The 24,231-nt window shown below is 36.6% G+C and overlaps 1 protein-coding gene across 1 annotated transcript; it reads left to right on the top strand.

Annotated features, from left to right (window-relative positions):
• Positions 1 to 447: 447 nt before the first annotated feature.
• On the top strand, positions 448 to 23,873 carry LOC137140619 (macrophage mannose receptor 1-like). The gene is made up of 33 exons (XM_067529013.1): positions 448 to 604; positions 1,014 to 1,370; positions 1,673 to 1,840; positions 2,036 to 2,191; positions 2,928 to 3,038; positions 6,667 to 6,804; positions 6,910 to 7,089; positions 7,318 to 7,472; positions 7,691 to 7,804; positions 8,442 to 8,557; positions 8,665 to 8,813; positions 8,918 to 9,117; positions 9,838 to 9,959; positions 10,136 to 10,208; positions 10,317 to 10,470; positions 11,589 to 11,627; positions 11,852 to 12,015; positions 12,108 to 12,169; positions 13,676 to 13,776; positions 13,914 to 14,056; positions 14,259 to 14,361; positions 15,479 to 15,609; positions 15,748 to 15,786; positions 15,962 to 15,991; positions 16,339 to 16,377; positions 17,291 to 17,393; positions 17,929 to 18,164; positions 18,289 to 18,454; positions 18,643 to 18,810; positions 19,712 to 19,828; positions 22,575 to 22,733; positions 22,939 to 22,965; positions 23,057 to 23,873. Exons 1-33 carry the CDS (start codon positions 541 to 543, stop codon positions 23,317 to 23,319), a joined length of 4,347 nt encoding a protein of 1,448 aa, XP_067385114.1. The 5' UTR covers positions 448 to 540; the 3' UTR covers positions 23,320 to 23,873.
• Positions 23,874 to 24,231: the final 358 nt, after the last annotated feature.

The raw sequence follows: 24,231 nt of genomic DNA, 5'->3' as shown, positions 1-24,231 counted from the left end.
TTAGAATCTATGTGAATCTTGTTTGGCTGTTCCAACTTTATTTCTCTGGCAAAAAAGTCTAAAAGACAAATGAACAATAAATATTTAAATTGAAAAATATATTCAAACTAACAATTAAAATTCTGAAATATTTTGGGTTGGTTCATGTGTTTTTGTGTAGACTGGCTGTCTTTAAAAATGTCGCTTACTGCAGCACAATACTCCCACTTCCTGTTTTCCACACTGTGTGTTATGCAACAGCACACACATTATCCACATTGTTTGCAATGAGTTTTACATTGAAACTACCACATGTGCCAATATCTTCATTTTGGTTTGGGTAAAAAATTTTAGCCCCTCCTTGCTTGCCTACAATAAATGTTAAAGACGAAAAAAAAAAAAAAAGGGAAAAAAAAAACAAACAAAAAAAAAACCACACAAAAGTCATGACGACGTGACGAGACAGGATGTTGCCACAGTATTAATAGTGATCTTCGACAATCAGTCACACAACTCTTGAATCCTCAATGAGAAATGCATGGATAAAGTAGAAAACTAACAATGCAGATAACTCATACAATTTCCGTGGTACTCATCCAGATATTCCAATGTTTGGCTTCGAATGGTACAGTATTATAACTTTTATCTTAAGCTCTTTGTAAGAATTAAGTAGATGTGCACTCTGCTCAGTAAGACTGTTGAATCATTTAGATAGTGTCTATACGTGATGCATGCTGTGTGCTTTGTCACCCATGAATCACATTAATTCAAGTATATTTGCTACAGTTCAATATTCAGATTATGAATGTTTTTACATATAATGCTTTACACATGCATATCAATGTTTCCATTTATATTTTGAAGACATGAAATAAGGACATGAGGTTTTAGGTATGCTTCTTAGTAAATGTCTTTATGCTGTCAGTATTAATGTTGTTATAAAACAAAAGTAGACAACAAAACAAAATGACAGATCATGCATTTGGTTATTCTACATAAACACTATAAAGTATGTTTATGATGTTTCTTTACAGATTCACCATTTCAACTTACTAGTAAGGCCACTGGTTTTTGTTTGGTTAAAACAAATAATCAGTGCAATGAAATACGGTGGACGACTGGTGATCGACTTCTGGTTCCACAAAAGAATAAGTGTGTGGGAGTCCAAGGAAAAAGTGTGGGAAGTGAAATAGGCCTGTATGACTGTGATGAAAACAGTGACCTCCAAAAGTGGGAATGCAGGAATGAAACCTTGCTTGCTCTGAAAGGCCAAGAGCTTTACATTGAGCTCACTGCAGACAACACAGCAGTTCTCTCAAAAACACTGGGACCCAACAACTACATCATAATTTCAGGGACGACCAGTGGGGCTTGCACAAGAACATACAGAGGTATGGTAAAATTGCTCTTTTGAAGGACTTATACATATTATACAAAATCCACAGTCATAAAATCTTAAGTACAAAACTATAAAATAAAACTAATGACAACATGTTAGAGATATTTTAAAAATGTGGCTTTACATATTGTGTAATATTTCATGTTACTTATCTCAAACAGTTAACAGTGGTTAACAGTTACTCATGTTAATATTTATTGTAATATAAGCCATATACTGTAGTCAATATTGTTTTATAAATCTTAAAAGGCACATAGCTTCTGAAAATAATCTCTGTTTTTAATCACCTTTTAGAAATTTTTACCATTAGTGGAAATGCTGCTGGACTGCCCTGCATGTTTCCCTTCTTTTACGAAAACCGGTGGTTTTCAGACTGCACAACATTTGATGCAGAAAACTATCTTTGGTGTGCGGTTGAAACTAAATATCAAAATGGACTCTGGGGCTGCTGCCCAACAAATTGTGAGTATTGCAGCTGCAATTATTTTTCAGAGCACCTACAAGCAATGTTTGGTTTACAGTCTATGACTGGTTCACAATTAAGTTGACTCGCATCAGTTATTGGAGACATAAATGAAAAACCTAAATGTTATAGGGAGAAAGTATCACACTATGTAGCAAACATTAACATATCGATTTTGTGCATCCATTTAATAGCTAAAGCTGACTGGAATACACACCCGATCACAGGAGCTTATTACCAGATCAACAAAGATTCGGCACTGACTTGGCCCCAGGCTGATGTCAGCTGCAAACAGCAGGGGGCCTCTCTGCTCAGTATCACTGATCCTCATCAGCAGGCTTATGTCACAGGTAAGGTTACATACAGACTCTATGCCAAATGCACTGATTAAGGAAAGGCATTATTTAGGTACATACAGTAATTGTAAGGATTGGAAAAGTTCAGTCCATATCACAGTTTGGGGTGTTGGTTGGGTAGGTATTTGGTAAAGCAGGGGGAAGGTGTTGCCAATTTCAACATGCTCTTTATTTGGCAAAAGCTAACTTTTTTCCTTAAAAAAATGCAGTGTTGTTATTTTATATAAATATGGGCACATTATAGACTGGACCCATCGACATAAATTGCAGCATAAACCAAAAGCACACGGTGCACAGTTTCAAAATGACACTTCTCTGACCATTCAAGTTTTATCCGTGTTGTTTGTGTGTTGGTTAGAGGAAGCATTACAATGAGCAATAAAAAGCTGAAATTCCACTTTGCCCATGACTGCACAGGGTTATATGTTTTTAGCTATAACCACGCCTACTTTAGTGATGGATTTTGTCGTGTCTGAATTTGCATGGAGAGAAGGTTCAAGTAGTGCAGGAGGGAGCTGCTCTTTCCTACCTGGCTCTCTTTGTCTCCTGTGCTGATCCTAAATATTTCATATTTTCATATAATATTGCAAGTGTTACCGTTTTAGCTTGTACCATGTGTTGTGTGTGTGTATAATTAGTAAACAATCTAAATCTTAACAATAGCTAGTGAAAGAGATTTTTTGGTTTTATTCAAATTGATATTGTCATTTGTTCCCCATGCTACCAACAGCATTACTAGGAAAAGGGGGCAATAAGATCTGGACGGGGCTAATCTTGGATTCAGAACATGGTTGGAAGTGGTCTAACGGGAGACCTTACCGTTACATGAATTGGGACTCCGGTAAGTTTATATAGAGCTTTTATTCAAACCAAAGGAAGGTTTTGCCTTTCATTTACTTTGAGTTTGCACTGCTTTTTGCAATAAAATGGTAACATTGAATTTATTATCAATACCCATTTAATGCCAGCAAACTCAAAATTAAAGCAAGTTTGTTTTCAATGCAACCTGGAGTTTAAGTTAACTGGCCTAAAATGATACTTCCTTCATACCGAGCTCTGTACAAGAAAAAAAAAAAAATCTTACAACAGTACCAAATACTACATGGGTATTTTTCTAAAGCCTCTACAGCTGCAACTAACGATTATTTTAAAATGAGTGTGACAGGTTTAAGGACTTAAGAACCAGATGCAGACTCCAGATACAGTTCCTATAGTAAATTTAAGCATTTATTTTGAACAAACTATGAAACAACAAAATATGAATAGTAGTACTTGCATCACATGGCAATTCCATTTTTATTTGGTAGGGACCATGTATATAAAACATTAGCTCAAAAGACACAGATTATAGCTAATTTCCATCTGTTTAACTGTTAAACAGTTAAACATAAATTACAGAGCCTTACAATTGCAGTGCCTCTCACTCTGGGAAACTGCAGAATAGGAAAGAGTCCAACCCCTCTGAATGAGATCTGCCCTGAGATGCTGAAGGCTTAGTGTGGGTATTCATATCTGTGGGGAGAATATTCTGTATTCATTGCTATATACAAAACTGCCGATTGTGCAAAAGCTGTTAATATAACCTAGCATAGTAATTTAACATGGAAAGAGGAGCCTGGAACCTAGAGCTTGGTACCTAACGTGGCATTGCAACTAACAATAATCTGGGGCTTAGTGCTTAAGATAGCAAGTTAATGTTAACACGGTACCATAAGTTGGAGCTTGGGGTTTAGTAAAAATGACCAGAGACCAGAGAAAGACACAACATATGTTTAGGATGAGGAGTGTGACATAATCTACCAATTTTTTTCAATTAGTCTAAGCCCTAGGCTATTTTTGTTTGAACTGCACCTAAAAATGTATTCAGAAGGAGCTCCACAAATTTAAGACCAAAATGAGGCAAAACACTGGGGAAATATGAAAGAAAATATTGTAGCCTGTGTCCATCACCAGGCCATTTTGAGAACTGAAAAACTCCAGAATAAAGGGGAAATGCAATTTTTGCTTAATGGAAATTGTAAATTAGAGAGTGACTGACACCCTTATGGTGACAGTCAGTGGACAAACATGCCATTAAACATTTTCTAAAAATTTTATTCATTTTTAAGCCAATTTGAGCACAGAATGTGATCAATATTGGTCAAATCAAATTTGCATATTAGAGTTACTTTCATTTAAAAAAATACCTTTATAGCAAGAACTGCCTGAAATTATAGTGATTTGGGGAAGCCACTGTTTTAAAAAATACAGAACAGAACATCTGACATGTTTTCACTGGCTCTTTACTGAGGAGATAATTGTTTTGGCAGTTAATAGAATATATAGACAGGATGTTTTGTACTCAGTATGTTGCTCAACATTATCAAATGTCTTGTTAAAAATATATGAGTTGTATAACTTCTTTCATGTGACCATACTAGGGAGTTGTTTTTTTAGTGTCCTGTAAGCCTGTATGGGCTGTGCACCTTATCAAAAGGTGTCCACGATCTCAAATTTAACTTTTACCTATTAATACTACTCAACACAAAAGTCAAGAATTATGCAGAATAGGCCTAATTAGGAAAGGTGTTAAAATATTCTGCATAATCTTGGATGCATACCAACATGTATTAAATACACAAAATGTACATAGGGAAAAATACTTCTGAATACAGCCTGGGCTGAACCCTGCATTCCTTTTCTGAGGTTTCTGATGGTTTCCGAGAACGTCCCTTAAGCCAGCTGAAAGTCTTTCTCCATAGCTTCTCCAAACTCCTCCCACACCTGAGTTTTTACATTTGCAACCACCCAGGCTGCAGCTCTTCTGAACTGCTGGTACCTGTCTGCTGATTCGGGAGACCCCTGAGCCAACCATGCTCGAAAAGCCTCTTTCTTCAGCCTGACGGCCTCCCTTAACCCTGGTGTTTACCAGCAAGTCCTCAGGTTGCCACCACAACAGGTACCAACTACCTTCTGGCCACAACTCAGAGTTGCCGTTTCCACAATGGAGGCTTTAAACATGGTCCACTCAGATTCCATGCCTCCCCTGGAATGCATGGGAAATTCTTCCGTGGGAGTTAAATGGGAGTTAAAGATCCGACTGACAGGGACCTCATACCTGTGCTCAAACATAGTGTTCGTTATGGCCAAACCATGACTAGCACAGAAGTTCAATGACAAAGCACCATCACACAGGCTAGTTGTAATCACCCCCCTCCAGGTTTCTCCATCATTGCCCTCGTGAGCGTTGAAGTCCCCCAACAGATATGTTGGGTCACCAGGGGGTAACCTCTCAAGGACCCCACCCAAGAAAGCTGGATACTCTGAACTGCTGTTTGGTGCATAAGCACAAACAATGGCCAGGGCCTTCTCCTGGGCAACTTTTAGCCGCTTAGAGGCAACCCTCTCCTTCCTCTGGGAAAACTCCAACACAGGAGCACTCAGCCGGGGACATGCGAGTAAGCCCACACCCGACCAGCGCCTCCCACTCTGGGAAACTACAGAATAGGAAAGAGTCCAACCCCTCTGAATGAGATCTAATGAAGGCTCTGGACATTGTCAGGTTCTCCTGGTTGACACACCTGTTCAGTGTCACATTGAAGACGGGTACAGTGTCTGTGGAGTGGCAAACTGGGGTGGTTGTCCATATTTTTAAAAAGGAGGACCGGAGGGTGTGTGCCAAATATCAGGGTACTATATTAAAATGTAGTACATTTTACAAACTACATTAAAATGTAAAAGACCGACAACCAAATCTGAGCTCTGTTACGGGTGATTCCTGACATTGTATTGGTTTATGTCTAACTATGGTAGTTGTGATTGCATGTTAGTATTATCTGTCAGTAAGTTCTGGGAAGCTAGGCCTCTGATGTCATTGGTCTTTTGTAGTGTGGAAAATTCTGGGCTTTTTATTTCTTGGGTAATAGGGTCCAGATTGAGAATAGTGCAGAGGTGTCATGAATAACTTTGTTATTTTCTAAATTAATCATTTTGCCGTCAGCCAACATCCAGACACTAAAGCCAAAACTGATTTTTCTAAAACGCAGATGACCCACACTCTGTGATGCATCATCATCAGCAACAACACAGGCTGCACAAGAGCAGCAGCTGATGAAAGGCTGTGAATTGTTTAATGTGTAATACTGGCTGTAATCAGAATGCACTAATTTTATTCATCTGCTTATAGACTTAAAGAGGAAAGTTAATGGAAATAGCTGATATACATCACATAAGAACACAACTGGTACCCTTAGGCAATCTCAGTTTTACAAAGTATGCATTTTAGTAGGTCTCTGTCAAAAGGTTTGTGTTGATGCTTTTGAACAAAAACACATTTTCAGCATGTCGGGAAGGAGTCATCATGATTTTTGGGGATGAATGTAAGTGAAATGTAAATGAATGTTAATTTTTACATGAGTAAAAATGAAGAATATGACAATGACAAGGTGTAAAATTATTTTTTTATTCATTATTAAATTATCATCCTCTAGGACATCCACTTCCTAATCCTGGATATAACTGTGCACTTCTCGATCCTGCTGTACAGTATTCCTGGCAAAGTTTAACTTGTAGCAAGAAACTAGGCTACATCTGCTACAGTGAAAAGCCACAGGAAACTCCTACCCAAGGTAAAGAAAAATGTCCAGCCTATTGCAGACATTCTCTGGGTTATTTGTAGCTATACTGTTTATCCTCCACTCAGTCCTTATATTTCTGTTGAATTTCATGATCAGCTGTCCATACAAGCTTCTGTTCATCACCCTGGATTCCCTACAATGGCCACTGCTTCCACCTAAATCGTACTCAGAAAAGATGGCCTGATGCTCAGAGACAGTGCCGCAGTGAAGGAGGGGACCTCGTCAGCATTCGCAATTTGGAAGACCAAAGTTTTGTCATCTCCCAACTTGGATATGGTATATAAAGACAATAAAATAAATTCGCAAATTGTTTTAGGCAAGATGTAACCTGTAAGACACTGGGTTACTTAAGTGAATGTAAAGGGAGTCACTGAGTACATTTCAGAGCTTCACAAGAAATGCTAATGAATAATAACAATAATACAATGTGCAAATGTCTATTGGTGAAATATTAAGTCACTGCCTAGCAGTTAATGTATGCGGTGGTGGTGGTCTTCTCTGCAGAATCTACTGATGAGCTTTGGATTGGACTGAATGATAAGAAGACAGAGGGGTTGTTTGAATGGAGTGACCACTCTACCGTCAGCTTTACGAGCTGGGAGTATGGCAAACCAGCTGTCTCCTCTGACATACAGGACTGTGTTGTGGTCACTGGAGAGGTAAGTAGCATTATGAGAACATGGTGCACATATTAGCTGTATGTACAATACATACAAACTATATATCTTTCATTTGCCAAGTTAAATTTAACCCTAAACCTAGCACAGTAAAAATACACTATTTGCTACTATAAATGTTGCCTCATGCGAGTGCACTGATTGCAGTAGGCCCAAATATATAAATTCTCAACATAAATAATTTTGCTACTTCGTTACAGAACGGGAACTGGGCTGATCGTATATGTGAGGATAAACATGGCTTCATTTGTATGAAGATGAGTGCATCAACACCCACTGGAGAAGAAGTGGAGCAGGATGTGGGCTGCAAAACTGTACGTTAAGATTATATGTGTTACCTAGTTTCTAAAAAAAAACAAAAACATAAAACATCTATTTCACCACTAAATTATAAAAAACAATCTTAATCCCTCAAAACCAGACCATTTGCTAACCACAGCCTCTGTGTCTTTCTCCTTAATACATTGTATGTATAGTCAGTCAGTGCTTTGTGTCTCCTGACTCTAATCACAGTACATACCCATTGTTCATTCACAATACATAGGCATTATTTATTTCGTTATTTATTATTTTTATTTTTTTCAAAATACACAGCTTCATTTGAATCCCAACACTGCACCTTGATATAAAACAAATGTCAAGGGTGTAGATGTTTTTGTCAGTCTCCACAAAGTATTGATGCAGTATTAATACTCTTAACATAATGCAGTATATAGTTTCTGTAATCATACTCATTAAAACATTACCAGCTTTTCCTGATATACCATAGGATTGAAGGTAAAAGTTAGTTGAGTATGACTTTTCTCTTTGATTAGATATAAATAACTGTGATCCCTGTAAATAAAGTATTCTGGGTAATTTTGTGCTTTTTGTTGTCCGATAGGTTAACTAGTACTAAATTATGAAATAAATATCATAGTCTCTTTTTTTTTCTGTTTTCCAACAATGCAGGGGTGGAGGAGACATGGCTCATACTGCTACTTCATAGCAACAGAACGTAAAACTTTTGATGAAGCTAAACATGCCTGCATGACTTCAGAGTCTTATTTAGCTGATGTTTCAAATGGGTAAAATATTCATTTCAATGTTTTAAATTTATAACATTTTAAATAAAATAAAAATATATACAGTCAAATCAAGAAATGATTAATCCTACTCTTGCAAATATTTCCAGGGTGGATAATGCATTCCTTATCAGCTTGGTAGGTATGAGACCAGCGAAATACTTTTGGCTTGGGCTCTCAAATCAGAAAAACACTGATGAATTTGTGTGGACCAACAAAAACTCTGTGAAGTTTACTCACTGGAATGCTGAAATGCCAGGTTTGGAGAAATCTGAAATGTCTGTTGTTCAGTTTGACATAAAGGGGCTTCACTACATTACTTCATTCTTATAATATCAACAATTTCTCCCCAAACCAAACAAGGTCACCAACAGGGCTGCGTTGCCATGAATACTGGGATTTATGCAGGCCTCTGGGATGTGTTGCCCTGCACTAATAGGGAGAAATACATTTGCAAACACCAGGCAGAAGGTGCAGTTTCAACCCCAGCTCCACCCACTCATGATCCTCCAAAGTGTGCAGATGGATGGAATAAATTGGATTTAAGAAACTACTGCTTCAAGGTAGAGCATGACAACTACTAGAAGAACACAACCAAATCCCCCCCAAAATGTTAAGACTCTTAATAAAATATTCAATAGTTATTGCTAGTTATAATATCATTGCTCCTCTGTGAAGCAATCATATCATTGTGCAATGACACTGTGGGACATACAGTAAGTGTGGAACATGAGACAACATATTTGGTTTGATTTGGTTGAAACTAATTTCCATGAACGACTTGTTTTATGTGGGGTCTTCTGACTGTACTTATGCTAAGCGGTGGCTAACCACACTACTGGCTGTGTTTATATTACTTATTAAAATGCATTTTTCAACAAACATTAGCTTTTCAATCAAATCTAAATTGAAAAATCTAGATTATTACTCACTCTGCTTTTACTTAAACTTAATACTGGCTGTCATTTTCTTGGAGTCACCAGCACCAAGCGGCAGTAATGGTAGCCACAGATTAAAATAGGGAATAATCCGAAGTACTGGAAAAATAAAAGAGATTTAATTCTATGGCCCCGTCGCCCAGCACTATCCCAAAGCACAAAACAAATCCCATCTATATAAAATGTATGACATATAAACCAGATGTTTCTAATATAATTGATATATATTAGGTATAAACCATGTACTGAAACTACGGTGTTAGATACAATCGTAAATGATGAATCTGCATTTGGAATGAATTGACACTACCGAATTATGTTGAACACTTTTGTCTTCTGTTCAAGGAGTTTTATGAACATTCTTCACCCAAGAGGACCTGGTATGATGCCAGAGATTACTGCAGGGCCATTGGTGGTGACTTACTCAGTATCCACAGCTCTGCTGATCTTCAAGCCTTACCACAACGGTACAGTATGACCTGGCAAATTACAAAAAAAAAAAAAAAGTAAAATTAAACTTTTTTCAGGAGATGAAAATTGTTGGCAGCTGCAGCACTGGGACAGTTCTTACAAAAATCACTATAAACCTTAGCAAATGTTTGTTCCAGGTTGACACACCTTAAAATACATTTGTTTGTTACAGAAATAGAAGAGTGTGGATTGGACTAAGTGCCCCTGACCCATCTGCCGGTTATGTATGGAGTGATGGATCCCCAGTGAGTTTATAGTTTTTAGTCATTCTTACTTTAGGATACTCAAATGATCAGTTAAATCCCTTTTTTATTTTTTTATATATTTTTATATATTTTATCCTTTTGTTGCAGCTGCAATTTCAACATTGGGAAGATGGAGAGCCAAACAATAAAAATAATGTTGAATCTTGTGCTGAAATCAAGCTATACATGAGCAAGAGAAGTGGTTCTTGGAATGATGTGCATTGTGAGACCTACCATGAATGGATTTGCCAAATACGTGCTGGTAAAAACATTGACCAACTTATTCCATTGTTTTCTTGTGTGTCTTGTTTGGTTATCAAAGTTTCAAAGAACATTTGATTTTATTGAAGTTTAAGTTAATGTTAAAGGCTGACATATCATGCACAATTCCTGGTATTTACTTTTATTCTGGTGCTGTACCATACTATACTACTGACATGATTTTTTAATCGTCTTATTCTGACCCTTCTGCAGCTCCTCAATTGCTGTTTGAAACGAGCTGTTTTAGGCATAGATATATTATGCATTGGCTGCTTTAGCCCTTGCTTAATAATTGACCATAAGCCAACCATAAGTTGTATAAGTATGTAAATAATGAAAATACAGCACAATAAACAGTTTTGTATAGCTGCAGTATAGCATATAGCTATATCATCTAGCTTGATAATTGCCTAAATACAATATGAAAAAATTTAGTATAAGTGTCCTTTAATATAGTAGCAATACAATAATAGATTAATGATAGGGAATACTATAATGAATAAGATATTTAGTAATAAACTGTATAACAACAAATAATAATAATAATAATAAACAATAATAATAACATACTGTAGACCCTGTAGACAAATCATATTTTGTACTGCATGTAAAACAACTTGTTTATATAAGAACTATCCACTGACATTGGTTCACAAATGTGAACATTACAGGGCTTTTAATCCAGAAAATCTCAGCTCCCACGTTTTCTTGTGTTTGTTTAGAGGCAAGACTTGCAATTCCCAATATGGTGGCAACATAGACATAAGTTCTGACTGGCAAGTCAGAACATGTATTATATATTGTATTTATTATATTTATGGTTTTAAGACTGCCCTTCTAATTAGCTCATTCTGCAATAGTAGTCCACCTTCCTGAACTTGCTTCACAAGGGTACTAGAATAGCAGTCAAATTTTACTGTCTAAATTCTTGAAGAAAAAGAAAAGTATATTAATTACAAACAAAATCTACAAAAATTATTATTTGCAAGCTACACTTGCATACTTGCAAACATTTTCCTCATATTTGTAAGGGGCACACATACACAACTTAAGGTTGTCTACTATCTCTACAGAGTTGTAGTTCAGTCTGCTGAGTATAATTATCTTCTTTCCTTACAGGAGTGACACCAAAGCCACCCCCAGACTCAGTTACACCTGGTAAGTAGGTTGTGCCAGATAATGTCAATAATGCCTTTTCAATTCAAACCTAATATGCTTTGACTTAGTTTAAATTAGATGGAGGACCTCGTTGTGGCACTTAAGTGTAAAGTCAAGGGACCACCAAAGTCAGAATGCATTATCTGGAAATCTAAATGTATGCTAAAATGGAAAAATCTGAACCTACACATTACTGAAGATACATATTTCTAACATGATCTTAGACTACAATAAGACTTCAGATGGGTGGCTAGAATGGAATGGGAATCAGTATTATTTCAACAAAAAGTCAATGGCCATGGAAGAAGCTCGTACCTTCTGCCAACAGAGGCATGGTGACTTGGTAACTATAAACAGTGAAGCTGAAAGTGTCTTTTTATGGAAACAGGTGAGCAGTGACATTTACGTTACATTACTGAAGCTCAGAGCATACAGAATATTAAGTACTAATGATTTCAACATATACCTCTCTGTGTCCAGATATCTCAAAGTTATGGGTCTTACTGGATAGGCCTCATTGTAGATCTTGATGGAACAGCTGCGTGAGTATGAATTAAGTAATGTAAATATAATGGTAATAAGGAAAAAACAAGTAAAAGAAAAGTAAAGCGTTGCACCACTTAAACTCTGAATTGCCCCTGAAATCCTCGTGTGCAGCCATTTTTTGATGACACATAGATGATCTACACTTTGAAGTGCCCCCTCAACACATCTTATTAACAATATAAAATAGCCCCAAAGGGTGTGATAGATGCAGAAGCTGTGGGATGAGGATGACACAGTACAGCTCAGTACCAGTACTACTGAAGTCAGGGATTATCAACACCAATTTCAATGCTGTGGCAAAAATACTACTATTTTTGCCACAGCATCACCTCTTTTATTCAATTTTGGTAACAAGAGTAGTATGAAGCACTCAAGTGATAAAAAGGCATTATTATTGAATACAAAATAAAGTGCCTTAAATGAACTTGTTTAGTAATACATTTTTTATTGTGGCATAGCCAGTTTTTGTCATTATGTGCCTCTGGAAAGCTTGGTTGGCTCAGTGTTTGTGTTTATCTTCTTTACACCTGCCTGACCTGTTCAACACCTCCCTTCCCATGTTGATTCAGAGAAAAGACAACTAGGAGAACAAAAATATTATAGCTTAAAGTAAATGCACACACAGGGTACTAAAGCACTCGCGCACACAGACAACTATTGCTGCGATGCATATATCTACAGGGTGAACAGTCAGTAGCATATCTACCGAACATTATATGCAGAGCCTGTCTTGCATTATGAACTTCATCAGCTTAAACAAGCTAACATTAGCTTCTTTGAACACAGTAACAATTTAAGATATTAACATTTAGTAACACACATTAAAATCTGAAACTCTCAAGTTGAATTTTTTTGTACAGGGGGTTTTCTTTCTTAAATTCTAAGATGCCTTGATCATTTGACCCGAATGCAAAATATATCATTACTTCTGGCATTTTGTTTCTCCCTCAAGTTGCAATGGATCTGTTGCTGCACCTGCCAATACCAGCAGTCCACATGTTGTTGTAGTTTACATTTTCTTCTTCTCATTGTGTTTAATGCCAGACTACACTTGTAGGGGTTAATACCCTGTATATCCATCCAAACTACCAACCCAAGTTGATGGCACAAAAGAATATTCATTCACATCTTCCAAATTATTATTGATTGACAGGTCATTTCCGTTGACAGCTGACCTTTGTTTCAAAATAATAGTAATTGTTTTTGCCAGTACATGAAAATTTCACAATTGAGTTTAAATTATTATTACCAGTTTAATTAAACTGAGCAAGGTACCCTAATTACAATACGGGGGACAAAAAAGAAAAACAATCACAGATTTAGGGTGAAATCGCGTATCATGTGCAGTACTGGAAGTTTTACAAGAATTAGAGAAGAAGTACACAAAGGACACTTCCCGAGCAGTCATTATATAATATCAAAAATGAAAAAAAATAATAAAAGCAAGACTGTGCAATGAAATATCTTCTAAAACTGCAACTGGTTCCCTATGTTCCAAAAAGGTGGATAGATGGTTCTTCATTAGTATTTCAAAGGTGGGATGAAAATCAACCTGATTTCAAAAACAATGATGAGAACTGTGCTGCCATGACTATCTCCATGGGTGAGTACCTTCAAATTGATTTTTTACTGGCATACTTTAAAATTATAATTTTGTTAAGAATGCATTGGATTTTAGTGTGTAGCATTTCACGTTGTTTTTGCTGAAAATTGTTTTTCACATTTTGCATCGGCTCATAGGGTTCTGGCATGATTATAACTGTGGCTATGATTACAAGTCTATTTGCAAACGCAGTGGCTCGCCACCTGTCAACACCACTGTAGCACCAACTGTTCCTCCAAAAGGGGGATGTCCACAAGGCTGGAAAAAATTTAACTTAAAGGTCAGAGGTCACTTTACCTTTTGTGATTTTTTGCTTATTGAATGGGAATACAAATGTTTTTGTAAAGAATTACATTCTCAGTGCCTGTAATAAAATAGGTCTCTAGTCTAATAATACAACCTTTTATAACTCTGTTCTATTCATGGACACAGAAACAAACGACTGTTATGAATTATACAAAACTGTCATTTTGTACCGACAGTGTTACAACATCAATTATGCCCAGGAGACATGGGATGGAGCAAGGACACAATGCAAAGCAAAGAGTGGAAATCTTGCCTCAATTCTCTCAAGACATGAACAAGGTTAATTTTATAAATTTAATTTTGATATGCTATACATCATACTACATTTCTGCAGAGAGCCAAAACAATAAACCAAGAAGAAAGGATGTAAAACCTGATAGTCAAGCTGTGCGTATGGCCACATTACATTATGTCTTCATGTAAATGTTTTAAAAACACCACAAAAACTACAAGCTGCTTCAGCCACCTTCACTGTGTTTTCAGTAGCTCGCATAATCAGCAACTCTACATCAAGGGTTCATTTAGTTATGCTAGCTACACCAAAATATATTGTGAATATAAAGAATTCTCAATATATTCATAAATAAATATATGTTTTATATTTTTATAGTAGGTATATCATTTTGACTTGGTCATTTTATAAGTAGCTCACAAGCCAAAAGTGTGGCCACCCCTGATTTAACCTCTGTGCTCATCTGAACAATAAAACTCAACTATATCATCAGTTTTCCTTACTATAGCCTCATTTAGTCATCACTGTTTGGTTAATAAATGCATCACTGCAAAACTACACTGTAAATTCAAACCTTCTGATTGGCATACTGTGAAAGAAGTTAACTGTATATTAAAATGGAATAGACAGTAAACAGTTTAAAGAGCTAAAATATCAGTTTGCCTTATAAAAAACATATTTATTACTAATTGTATTATCAGCAGATTTCTAGATCACTTTGTACTCACAATTCTCTCTTGATTAGCTGGCCACTGCATGTCATCAAATTGTTTTTATTCACATATCTCCTTCATAAAGGAGAAATTACTTGAGGTCAGAACACACTTAATGGTTTATATGTGTGTGTCCTAGTTAACCTTTTAAAAGAAAATGTGCGCACTTTGAAGTCACTTTCTTTACTGTCCCAAAATTGTCCCAATTTCGAGCCCTGGCCACCTAACCAACCAGTTTGCCATTATCCAAGCTCCCCGGTAATAACAATGGATGTAATAAGTGGTAATAATTGTGTATTAGTGTTTGCTGTGGAGGTTACAAGTTATGTGTTTATATGTTAACCCACTCACTGACTTACAACATAAAGACAATCATACAATATTTTAACATGGCATGTAAATCTTCATAAACCCCAAATCATCATCCGTTTTTTATGCATTACATTTTTAGTGTTTTTGTCTATTGAAATGGCCAAGGCACCTACTAAAGACCTGTGGATTGGTTTGCATAATTCACGTGGTTTTCAGTTTTACTGGACAGATGGCAGACCAATGCGATTCCACAACTGGGGGACTGCGAACGTAAGTTGACACTGAGATTATTTTTATTACAATGGGTACATAAGTTACATGCTGCACTATTACTACTACTAAAACTGTTTGCTACAATGTTGAACAAAGTTTTTTTAAATTCTATTTTAACTTTCTCCACTTTTCCAGCGCCACCATCCTCATAGACATGTTTATGATCATTTTGGGGTAACAGTTTTAAACTTTACTATACTGGCATAATTGTGTCAACTTAGTGCTGAAACGACTTAACTTATTTCTCAAAATCTTTTATGTATTAAGATTAGTTCTAGGCATCTTGGTTGTTTTAACATATTTATGGTGTATAACTAAATATTTCTGACATACTGATTTTGTATTGCAGGACCACCATTTTAGAATTCTGCAGGATGATGTAAGATTACTTTCATCATTTGACTGTACACTGAAACCCAATTATATACTATTTTATTACACACATTTTTATATACATATTTACACACACATTTATACACACACACACACACATCTATATATAATATGGTTGTGTAGGTTTTGAAATATGTATGATGTTTTTTTTTATAAAAACATTATGAACTAATAAATGCTGATGTATCATTGTGAGTTATGAGGAGAGCAATGAAATTCAATTTGAGCTAAGAACAGGACTAAACAGGACCTGTAGTAAAGCTCACAAGTAGTACCCAATGCCCTTGTATCCATTTTCATTATCATTTCTGACATCTTGATTGCCTGTAACAGATGGATTACCGTTCCCATTTCATGTTGATGGATGATGAGGTAATTTTCTTTACGCAGTAATGTGCAATTTAGCTTCATTTGACCTGAAGCTTCTGTGGAAACCAAAAAATACATACTTCATAAATAAAATCATACTTCACACACAAAACTGTAAGCACTGTAAGATTTGTACAAAAATTCTAAAAATCTTAAATCTGTGTAAAAATAATAGGAGAACAAAAATTGATGCAAGTACATTTTCATATCCTATTACAGAATGGTTCTGTGTGTAATGTTAATATTTTCATAAATCTATTTTTTGATAATTGTACTTATTTCAGATAATCCAGATGACATTACTTATTGGAAATTATTGCTTGTAATATAAAGATATCTACTTGAATATGTATGAATACAAAAAACAAGCATCTACAGGGCACTCATTCAGAGATACAGTATACTGCATGGAAATTGCTGGGTACCCTGCTAAATTGTAATAGCTCAAGTTAAAGGACGTCTTCATCACCAAAAACCAGGTTGACTATGATCACAAACTCCATAGTATAAGTGACAACATGACATAATTGGAACTAAATGTTCCTGCAAGTGAGTTCATCTGGATGTAATTTTTAGCTAGAAGTGGAGAGAGACTTTAATATAGAGACATCAAAGGGGTGTTTAATGGCATTTGTTTACATGTACTGTCCAAACTAGATCCAAAAATTCAAAACCACTGAAGGCGACCTTTAACATGAATACCTTGTATTTCTCAAATTATGTTGTAAAGCTGTAAGCATTACGATGAGGGCTGCCTCAGTTTAATCACAATATAGTTGTTGTCTTGGTCAACTAATGATAGAATGTTAGTGATGCTTTATGTCAGTCACTTGCCGCTGCTGAGCTAAGATCATTACAGCTTAGAAACACTGCATTTTGCCTTATATCTCACTGTTCTCAATCTGTGGTTCACCAGAATGGATGTGCTTTGATGACTACTGATACTAAAATTGGTATTGGTAAATGGATACGACGGTCCTGTAATGACACCAATGGATATGTCTGTCTTCGAAATCTGGGTGAGTCTATACCTTCCCTTTTCTTTTAAATGCATTTCCTCCAGCCTAGAAAGATTTTGTTAACAATGGCTGTCACAGGTTTTTCAATTTTTATTTGATATACACACAGGAATTGTGAAGAATACGTGGAGGCACAACCTTACTAATCCACCAGTGTCATAAGGCACTTTGGCTCCCTGTGTTTATATTCTAATGTTAGAAATCTTAGTTTGAATATACTGAATATATCTTTTTGAACTAAATGAGCACTTAAATTACTGCAGCTCTAATTCAAACTTGGAGCAGATATTCTGTTTCCCTTGCTGAAAACACTAGCACTAGAAGCCCTGTTCTAGTACATTATGTCATAATGCAATTAAAATATATTTTCACATTCATGACCTGAAGAAATGTCTGCAATAATACGCATGATTCTAAAATGGACTATATAATTTCTACACCCTGACACGATCCACCTCAAAAACACCACAACTTATAATAAGAGATGAAGTTGAATAAAAACGAATAAGCTTTTCTAATTTCTCACCCTGAACAGATCCTAATCTCACAGACTCCCCTGAACCAACAACTCCTATAGAATATATCAAATTATTTAACGATTCTATCAAGGTTGTTACTAAACAAATGAACTGGGAAGCAGCCAGAAAGCACTGCAAAGATGATGATGATGCCAACCTGGCTAGCATTCGAAATAAGTGGTCACAGATGTATATTGAGCTGATGGCTTTAAATCTCCAAGCTTCTCTGTGGATTGGACTGAACACAAACAAGGTACAGGCCACACAAGTCTCAAACAACATGTTTCTCTGTATAAAAATACATAAAAATTCCTTGAAAAAGTATTATGATATTTTGAAATAATGATGCTAAATGCAATTTGAATCTTTGCTTTCAGACTAGTGGATACTTTAGATATAGTGATGGCTGGCATTTAACCATTTCTAATTGGGGTCCATTGGAACCAAGAACAGACCGATCTTGTGTATACGTGGATTTGGATGGAACATGGAAGACTGCGGACTGTAATGACAATAGGACAGTTGTTTGTATGAAAACTACAGGTAGGGCTTATGTAAATGTTAATACATTTATATGCAACTGATTCCAAATGTATCAGAATACATAATGTTTCTAGTTTTACGTGACATTTTTTAATATTAACACACGAATTGTTTTGATTGTCATCTAGTATCGGTGCATTTACATAGGATCTGAAAACATTTTATTTTGCCTTCTCTCTTGTTCACAGATGTGGCACCAACAGAGCCAAGTGATTTCCCAGGATTTTGCCCTGACGCAGAAACAACAAGATACTCAGGCCATAGTACTATGTGGCGACCATTTAAAGGGTACTGTTACCTCTTTCTTACAAAGGTGTCTGAGTGGCCGGATGCATCTGCAGACTGCGTAAGACACGGTAAGGATCTGTGGATGGTCAAGTGCACTTTTTTTATTACTCTGTTTGGTTTAGCGAACCAGTGGTGTTACAGCTTCCAGATTTTTTCCACACCATATTCCTCTAAAAAATAATCGCCACATACATGTAACAGTCTGCAAATGGTGTTTTTTTTTTGTCTTTTCCGCTTATCCCATGAGTTCAGGGTCACCACAGCAGATCATTGTACGAACGTTCATTTGGCACCGTTTTTACGCCGGATGCCCTTCCTGACGCAACCCTCCCAATAGTCTGCAAATGGTGTATTCTATCTATTACAATCACTGTTAAGAGTAACCTGCACCTTTCAGGATGTCTCAGAGGGAAACACTTTCACAGATCGCTTGTTTATTTTATAACAATGTAGATGAAAAGAAAAAGATCTATGTTGGCTAGACCACATCCACATTGTCTGGATGACAACTGAACAAAGATGGAAAGATGGGAAGTGAATCACACAAGCATAATACAAATGCTGACTGGGAGCAATCTTTATCAAATTATTTGTGATCCAAAACCTTAAATTTCAAAAATACTCTAGCTGTTGCAATATACAAACACACTTTGGAGTTTACTCCAGAACTCAAGAGTAAAATTTATCCTAAAGGACTGTAAATTGGAAAAATCCAAGCTCTAAATTGCCTCGTGCTGAAGTTTGAAGTGCATTTTTTTCAACGGAACAAGTGCTGTAAGGGTGCCCATCATTTCTTATAGCCTACTCATGTTCTGGATGGAAACTTTCATGGATGCTGTGGAAAAAAATGGAAAATGTTTACTGTAAATAGCACTCGAGTTTCTAATAAGGCCAGCTTGAAAAATCTCAGACCATTCCTTTTAAGCTCTACTCTCTTCTTTTTTTTTGTTTGTTTGTTTGTTTGTGAAGGTGGAACTCTGGCCAGTATTGAAGATCCCTATGAGCAAAGTTTTATTGAACGCAATTTAAAAACATTTCAAGACAGCCATAGGGCTTTCTGGATCGGCTTGTATAAAACTCACAAAGGTATGGTTACACCATCTGCTCTTCTTGAAACCACAAAAATACTACTAATAATTTAATAATTTATCTATTAATATATATTTTATATTTAGAATTTGTCTTGAAAAATAAAAATTACACTTGTAAAATAGAAGGACTAGCAAGGACTTGCAAGCTCAAGTCCATGTCTTAGTATTTCTTAGCCTCTTGTATGATTTTCTGGCTCCCCTGTCACTTTGTGGAAGATCCAAACTTAGAGGAGGGTGGACTGAGGTAAGACAAAGTGTACTGGGATCTTTAAGCTACTGATTGAGTGATCATACATGATCCAGGTAATCAGCAGTGAAAAACAAGCAGGACAGTGTCCCTCGAGGAGCGAGATTGGCTACCTATGGGCCCTATTCTTTGTATGTGGCTTAGCAGACTCAAGATAAAATTAGTAATACTGGATAAAAAGCTGGATATTATCATCTGACGTAACCAAGTGCTCTTGTGGTTGTTAACTAGAAAGCATAAACCGATCACCACAAAATTAATACTGGTGGTCTAAATAATGTAAGGACAAGAGTCCGCAGCTATACAACCCCAAACACAGCAAAATGTGATACACTCTATGCAGAATGGTAAAAAAAAACACAACCTCAATACTAAAAAAAAAATGTTTCCACAAGTACCACTTCAAATAATTGTAAAAGAAACCTACCAGACTAAGGTACGAAAGTATATATTAAAAAAAACACTGATTATGACAATTATGGCAAAAATATGTACAGTACTTAAATCCTTAAAGTGCCAACAAACTAAAATTATAAAACTTATACTAATTCAGTTCAGGATCAGATTGCTTTCTGTGCACCATACAAATAGCTGCTCCACCTCTTTCTAATATGCAGATCACCCTGGAGATCAGCCCCAACCCTTTAGTGTCATCAGCACATTTTATTATGCTGTTGCTGGAGTGGCCAGGAAAGCAGTCATGTGTGTAGAAAGTGTAGAGTAGGGAGCTCAGCACACAGCCCTTGGGTAAGTTAGGTGAAGGTGATGCGGAGGCCTACTCTCACCCTCTGGGAGAAAGTCCTTGATCTAGAGACAGATAAATTGAGATATTCCCAAGTCTGACAGTTTGGACTTTGGTCTGTTGGGGAGAATGGAGCCCTTAGCATAATCCTCAACTTGTGTTCCTCCACTGTGAGGATGTGGCTGCTCTGAGTTGGTGGATGTAGTGTGGTTACCTCTGGTGAATCTACCTTGAAGCGGGCAAAGAAGTGGTTCGGCTTCTCAACCAGGGAGGCGTCACAGTAAACTGCAAAGAAGTTGCAGGATCTGTAGTTGATGATACACTGGATCCCCTGCCAAACCTGCCATGACTCATTGCTTTAGAAGCAGACAGCTGTGGCATGCTCTCTTCAGGTTGACTCTAGCAACAATGTATATAGCTGACCTGAAAGCAATGTTCTTCTCCCTGAGTAGGCTCTGCACTTACTTTGTCATCCAGGGCTTTTTATTCAAATAGACCCAGATGGACTTGTCCACAGTAACAGTGGCCATTAGGTACTTGATGCAGCCCAGGAAAGCCGCTGTGTCAAAAACCTCCCAGTTTGTTGACTCAAAGCAGTCCTGCAGATGATGAGGCATTTTTGGACCATGCTTTTAACAGTTCTGGATGTAGTAAGAGCACTTTGCCTGGGAGGGAGACTCCCCTCCAAAAGTATTGGAACAGTAAGGCAAATTCCTTTACTGCACCACTTGTTTGAACCTTTAGTGGCTTAGCCCAAAGCCCTTTTTGATGTTAGAGTAGACCTTGTCCTGTGTATTTGCTCCCCTAGTAGCACACTTGCTGATTGCTGACTGAATTTAGGGAACACTGCTTTTAAATCAGCATGGTTAGAGTCCCCTGTAACAATTTGAACAGCCTCAAGATACATGCTCTGGTGACTGCTAATGGTGTTGTGTAAATGTCCAAGGATAGTAATAGTATTAGCATCCGGTGGACTATACACAGCAAATATAGATATACAATCCTGCATTTAACAGTCGCAAATTCTAGGTGTTAGTGTTAAGTCTTAGTGTTGGTACACCAGATTGATAGCCAACCTTCTCTGTTCTTACCAGTCCCTGTTCCTGTCATAGAAGGATACTGTGCAGACCTCCAGCTTGATAGCAGGAATGAATAAATTAAGCCAGGTCTCTCTTAAGAGTAGAATTCAGCTGTCCTTAATGATGTTGCTCATTGCAACCTGTGTTTCACTTTATTCATCTTATTAGCGTGAAATCTTGCGTTGGTGGAAAAAAAAAAACACAGCTCTACATTATCACTTTTTCTTCCTCTCTCTACGTTACCCTTGTCACCTTCCAACAGATGGTGCTCCACAGAGAGCCTGGGGAGCCTGGCAATTTCCTACAGGATGTTGTGGAAACAGAAAAAAGCATGTTCGCTGTGTAATTTTATTTCTAGGAGATCGCACCAGCTGTAGATGATCTTTGCCTTGCAGGATGTAGTCAGGGAAAATGACAACACAAAACAGCCAGCTAAAGCACTGAACCGGTGCGTCTATGCACTGTTTCTGTCAAATGACTCAATATGAGGAATAAATAGACCTGTGAACATGTTAGATCATCAACAAAATGATTCAGCTAAACTGTTAATCCACATACAAAGAACAAGGGCCTGTTATTAGTTTTATACATTAAAATAAATATAATCATTTATCTGGTACAAAAAAGAAATTGTACAGAGAAAAATAATATTACATTTTTCTATTTTCCCTAGGCGTGTGGCAATGGTTGGATAAAACAGTCTTGGACTACACTAATTGGGATGTAGATGTGAGTCGTTACAGTGAGTATGGATTGATTCAAATTTCAGATGGGAAATGGAGGACAGGCCAACGCTGGGAGGACAGAGGATGTATTTGCAAAACACCCAAAGGTGAGACCATTATAGTAACTAAAAATTCTGAATTAATTAATTGAATTAAAAGGAATATGTAACGTATTTAAAAATATGAATAATATATAATAATAAAAATATATGAATAAAGATATGAATATATTGGAATTATCCTGTCAATAAAATCATACACAATGTGGCTTTATAACTATGGTTATGGTAATCATGCCTTTATTATTTACAGTATTACAAGAACTCCCACCAACAACTGGTAGGTTACATATCTTTCTCATTTTCATTTAATTTATAATAATGTCTCAGTTCTTTTGGTTGATCATCATCTGCGTGTTAAATCTGTGCAGTACCACCTAACACGCAAATTCCAACCCGAGGCCACATAATTTTGGCAGTTATGCTGGTTATTACTGCAACTGCCATAGGGACCGTCATCCTGTTCCTTCTCTTCAAGAGGTCTGGCCACCACCTACGTATACCTGAGAAGTTAACTACTTTTGACAACCCACTCTTCTTTAGCAATGACCGAGCCCGACCTGATCTGGTGGACACAGAGAAACTAGTAGCGAATGTAGAGGAAGAGAACCCTGGGCCTCTTATAACTGCCTAATGTAAATGCCAGTAGCGGGTTGCATGACCAATAATTTCAGTATATATTACTAAAATTAGACGTTTTAATGCTTCTAGCAAAGAAATAGACCATACTTTGTCTTAATTGACATAGAAATTTCCATTTATAATACAGAAATGTTGTAATTTGAAATTATGTTTATCTGTTCTTGCAGAAATATGTAGGCATATCACCACTCACCCTTTAAGATTATGTGCAGGATGTTTTATTTTTTTCAGAAATCTAGAAGCTTCCTAAGATATGTCTAGCTGAAAAAAAAGTAAAAGATTGCGAAATACTTGCGAAATGGCAAACCATAGACTAAGTTAACTGTTATGTGTGATGTTTCCTTGGACTGTTTATTGAGGTGTATGGGAAGCTTAAAGAGTCAATGTTTTTATTAGCGTTTTTTGTGTTTATTTTTTTTAAGTTCATCATTTCTCAGGTACTGTTCAAGGTTTTACACACAAACGTATGTGACATTGCTCTATTCAGTATACATTTTAAAAAGGGCAAGCAAAGTACATTCAGAACAAATAAAATGACTGAAAAGACGGGGTGGTCAGTGTGCTTTTTGGCATTTGAATATTTCTTTCAGAAGCTAAATAATGATAACATTAATAATAATAATATCAGATATATATTTACGTGAAGAACAACACAGCTTCTTAGGGGATCAACTACACAACGTTCCACACAGAACTACATTCAGAAAAGTAAATTAAACGTTACCTCAAGTAAACGAGCTTCTGAGGTAACTCAAAAAAAAAAGTTGAATGCTACTCACATTTTTTGATGTCGAGGTCGACCGTTTTTTTTCCTTTATTGACATGATATCCATATAATATCAAGTTAGCTCCAGTGCACGTGTTGCTGTGTCGGTTTTTTTTCCCGACCATTGAGCAAAACTCC

The sequence above is a fragment of the Channa argus genome, chromosome 14 (assembly GCF_033026475.1).
Source record: "Channa argus isolate prfri chromosome 14, Channa argus male v1.0, whole genome shotgun sequence".
NCBI classification, from domain to species: Eukaryota; Metazoa; Chordata; class Actinopteri; order Anabantiformes; family Channidae; genus Channa; species Channa argus.
The sequence above is the reverse complement of the archived record's forward strand: the minus strand, read 5'-3'. Positions and strand labels throughout refer to the sequence as shown.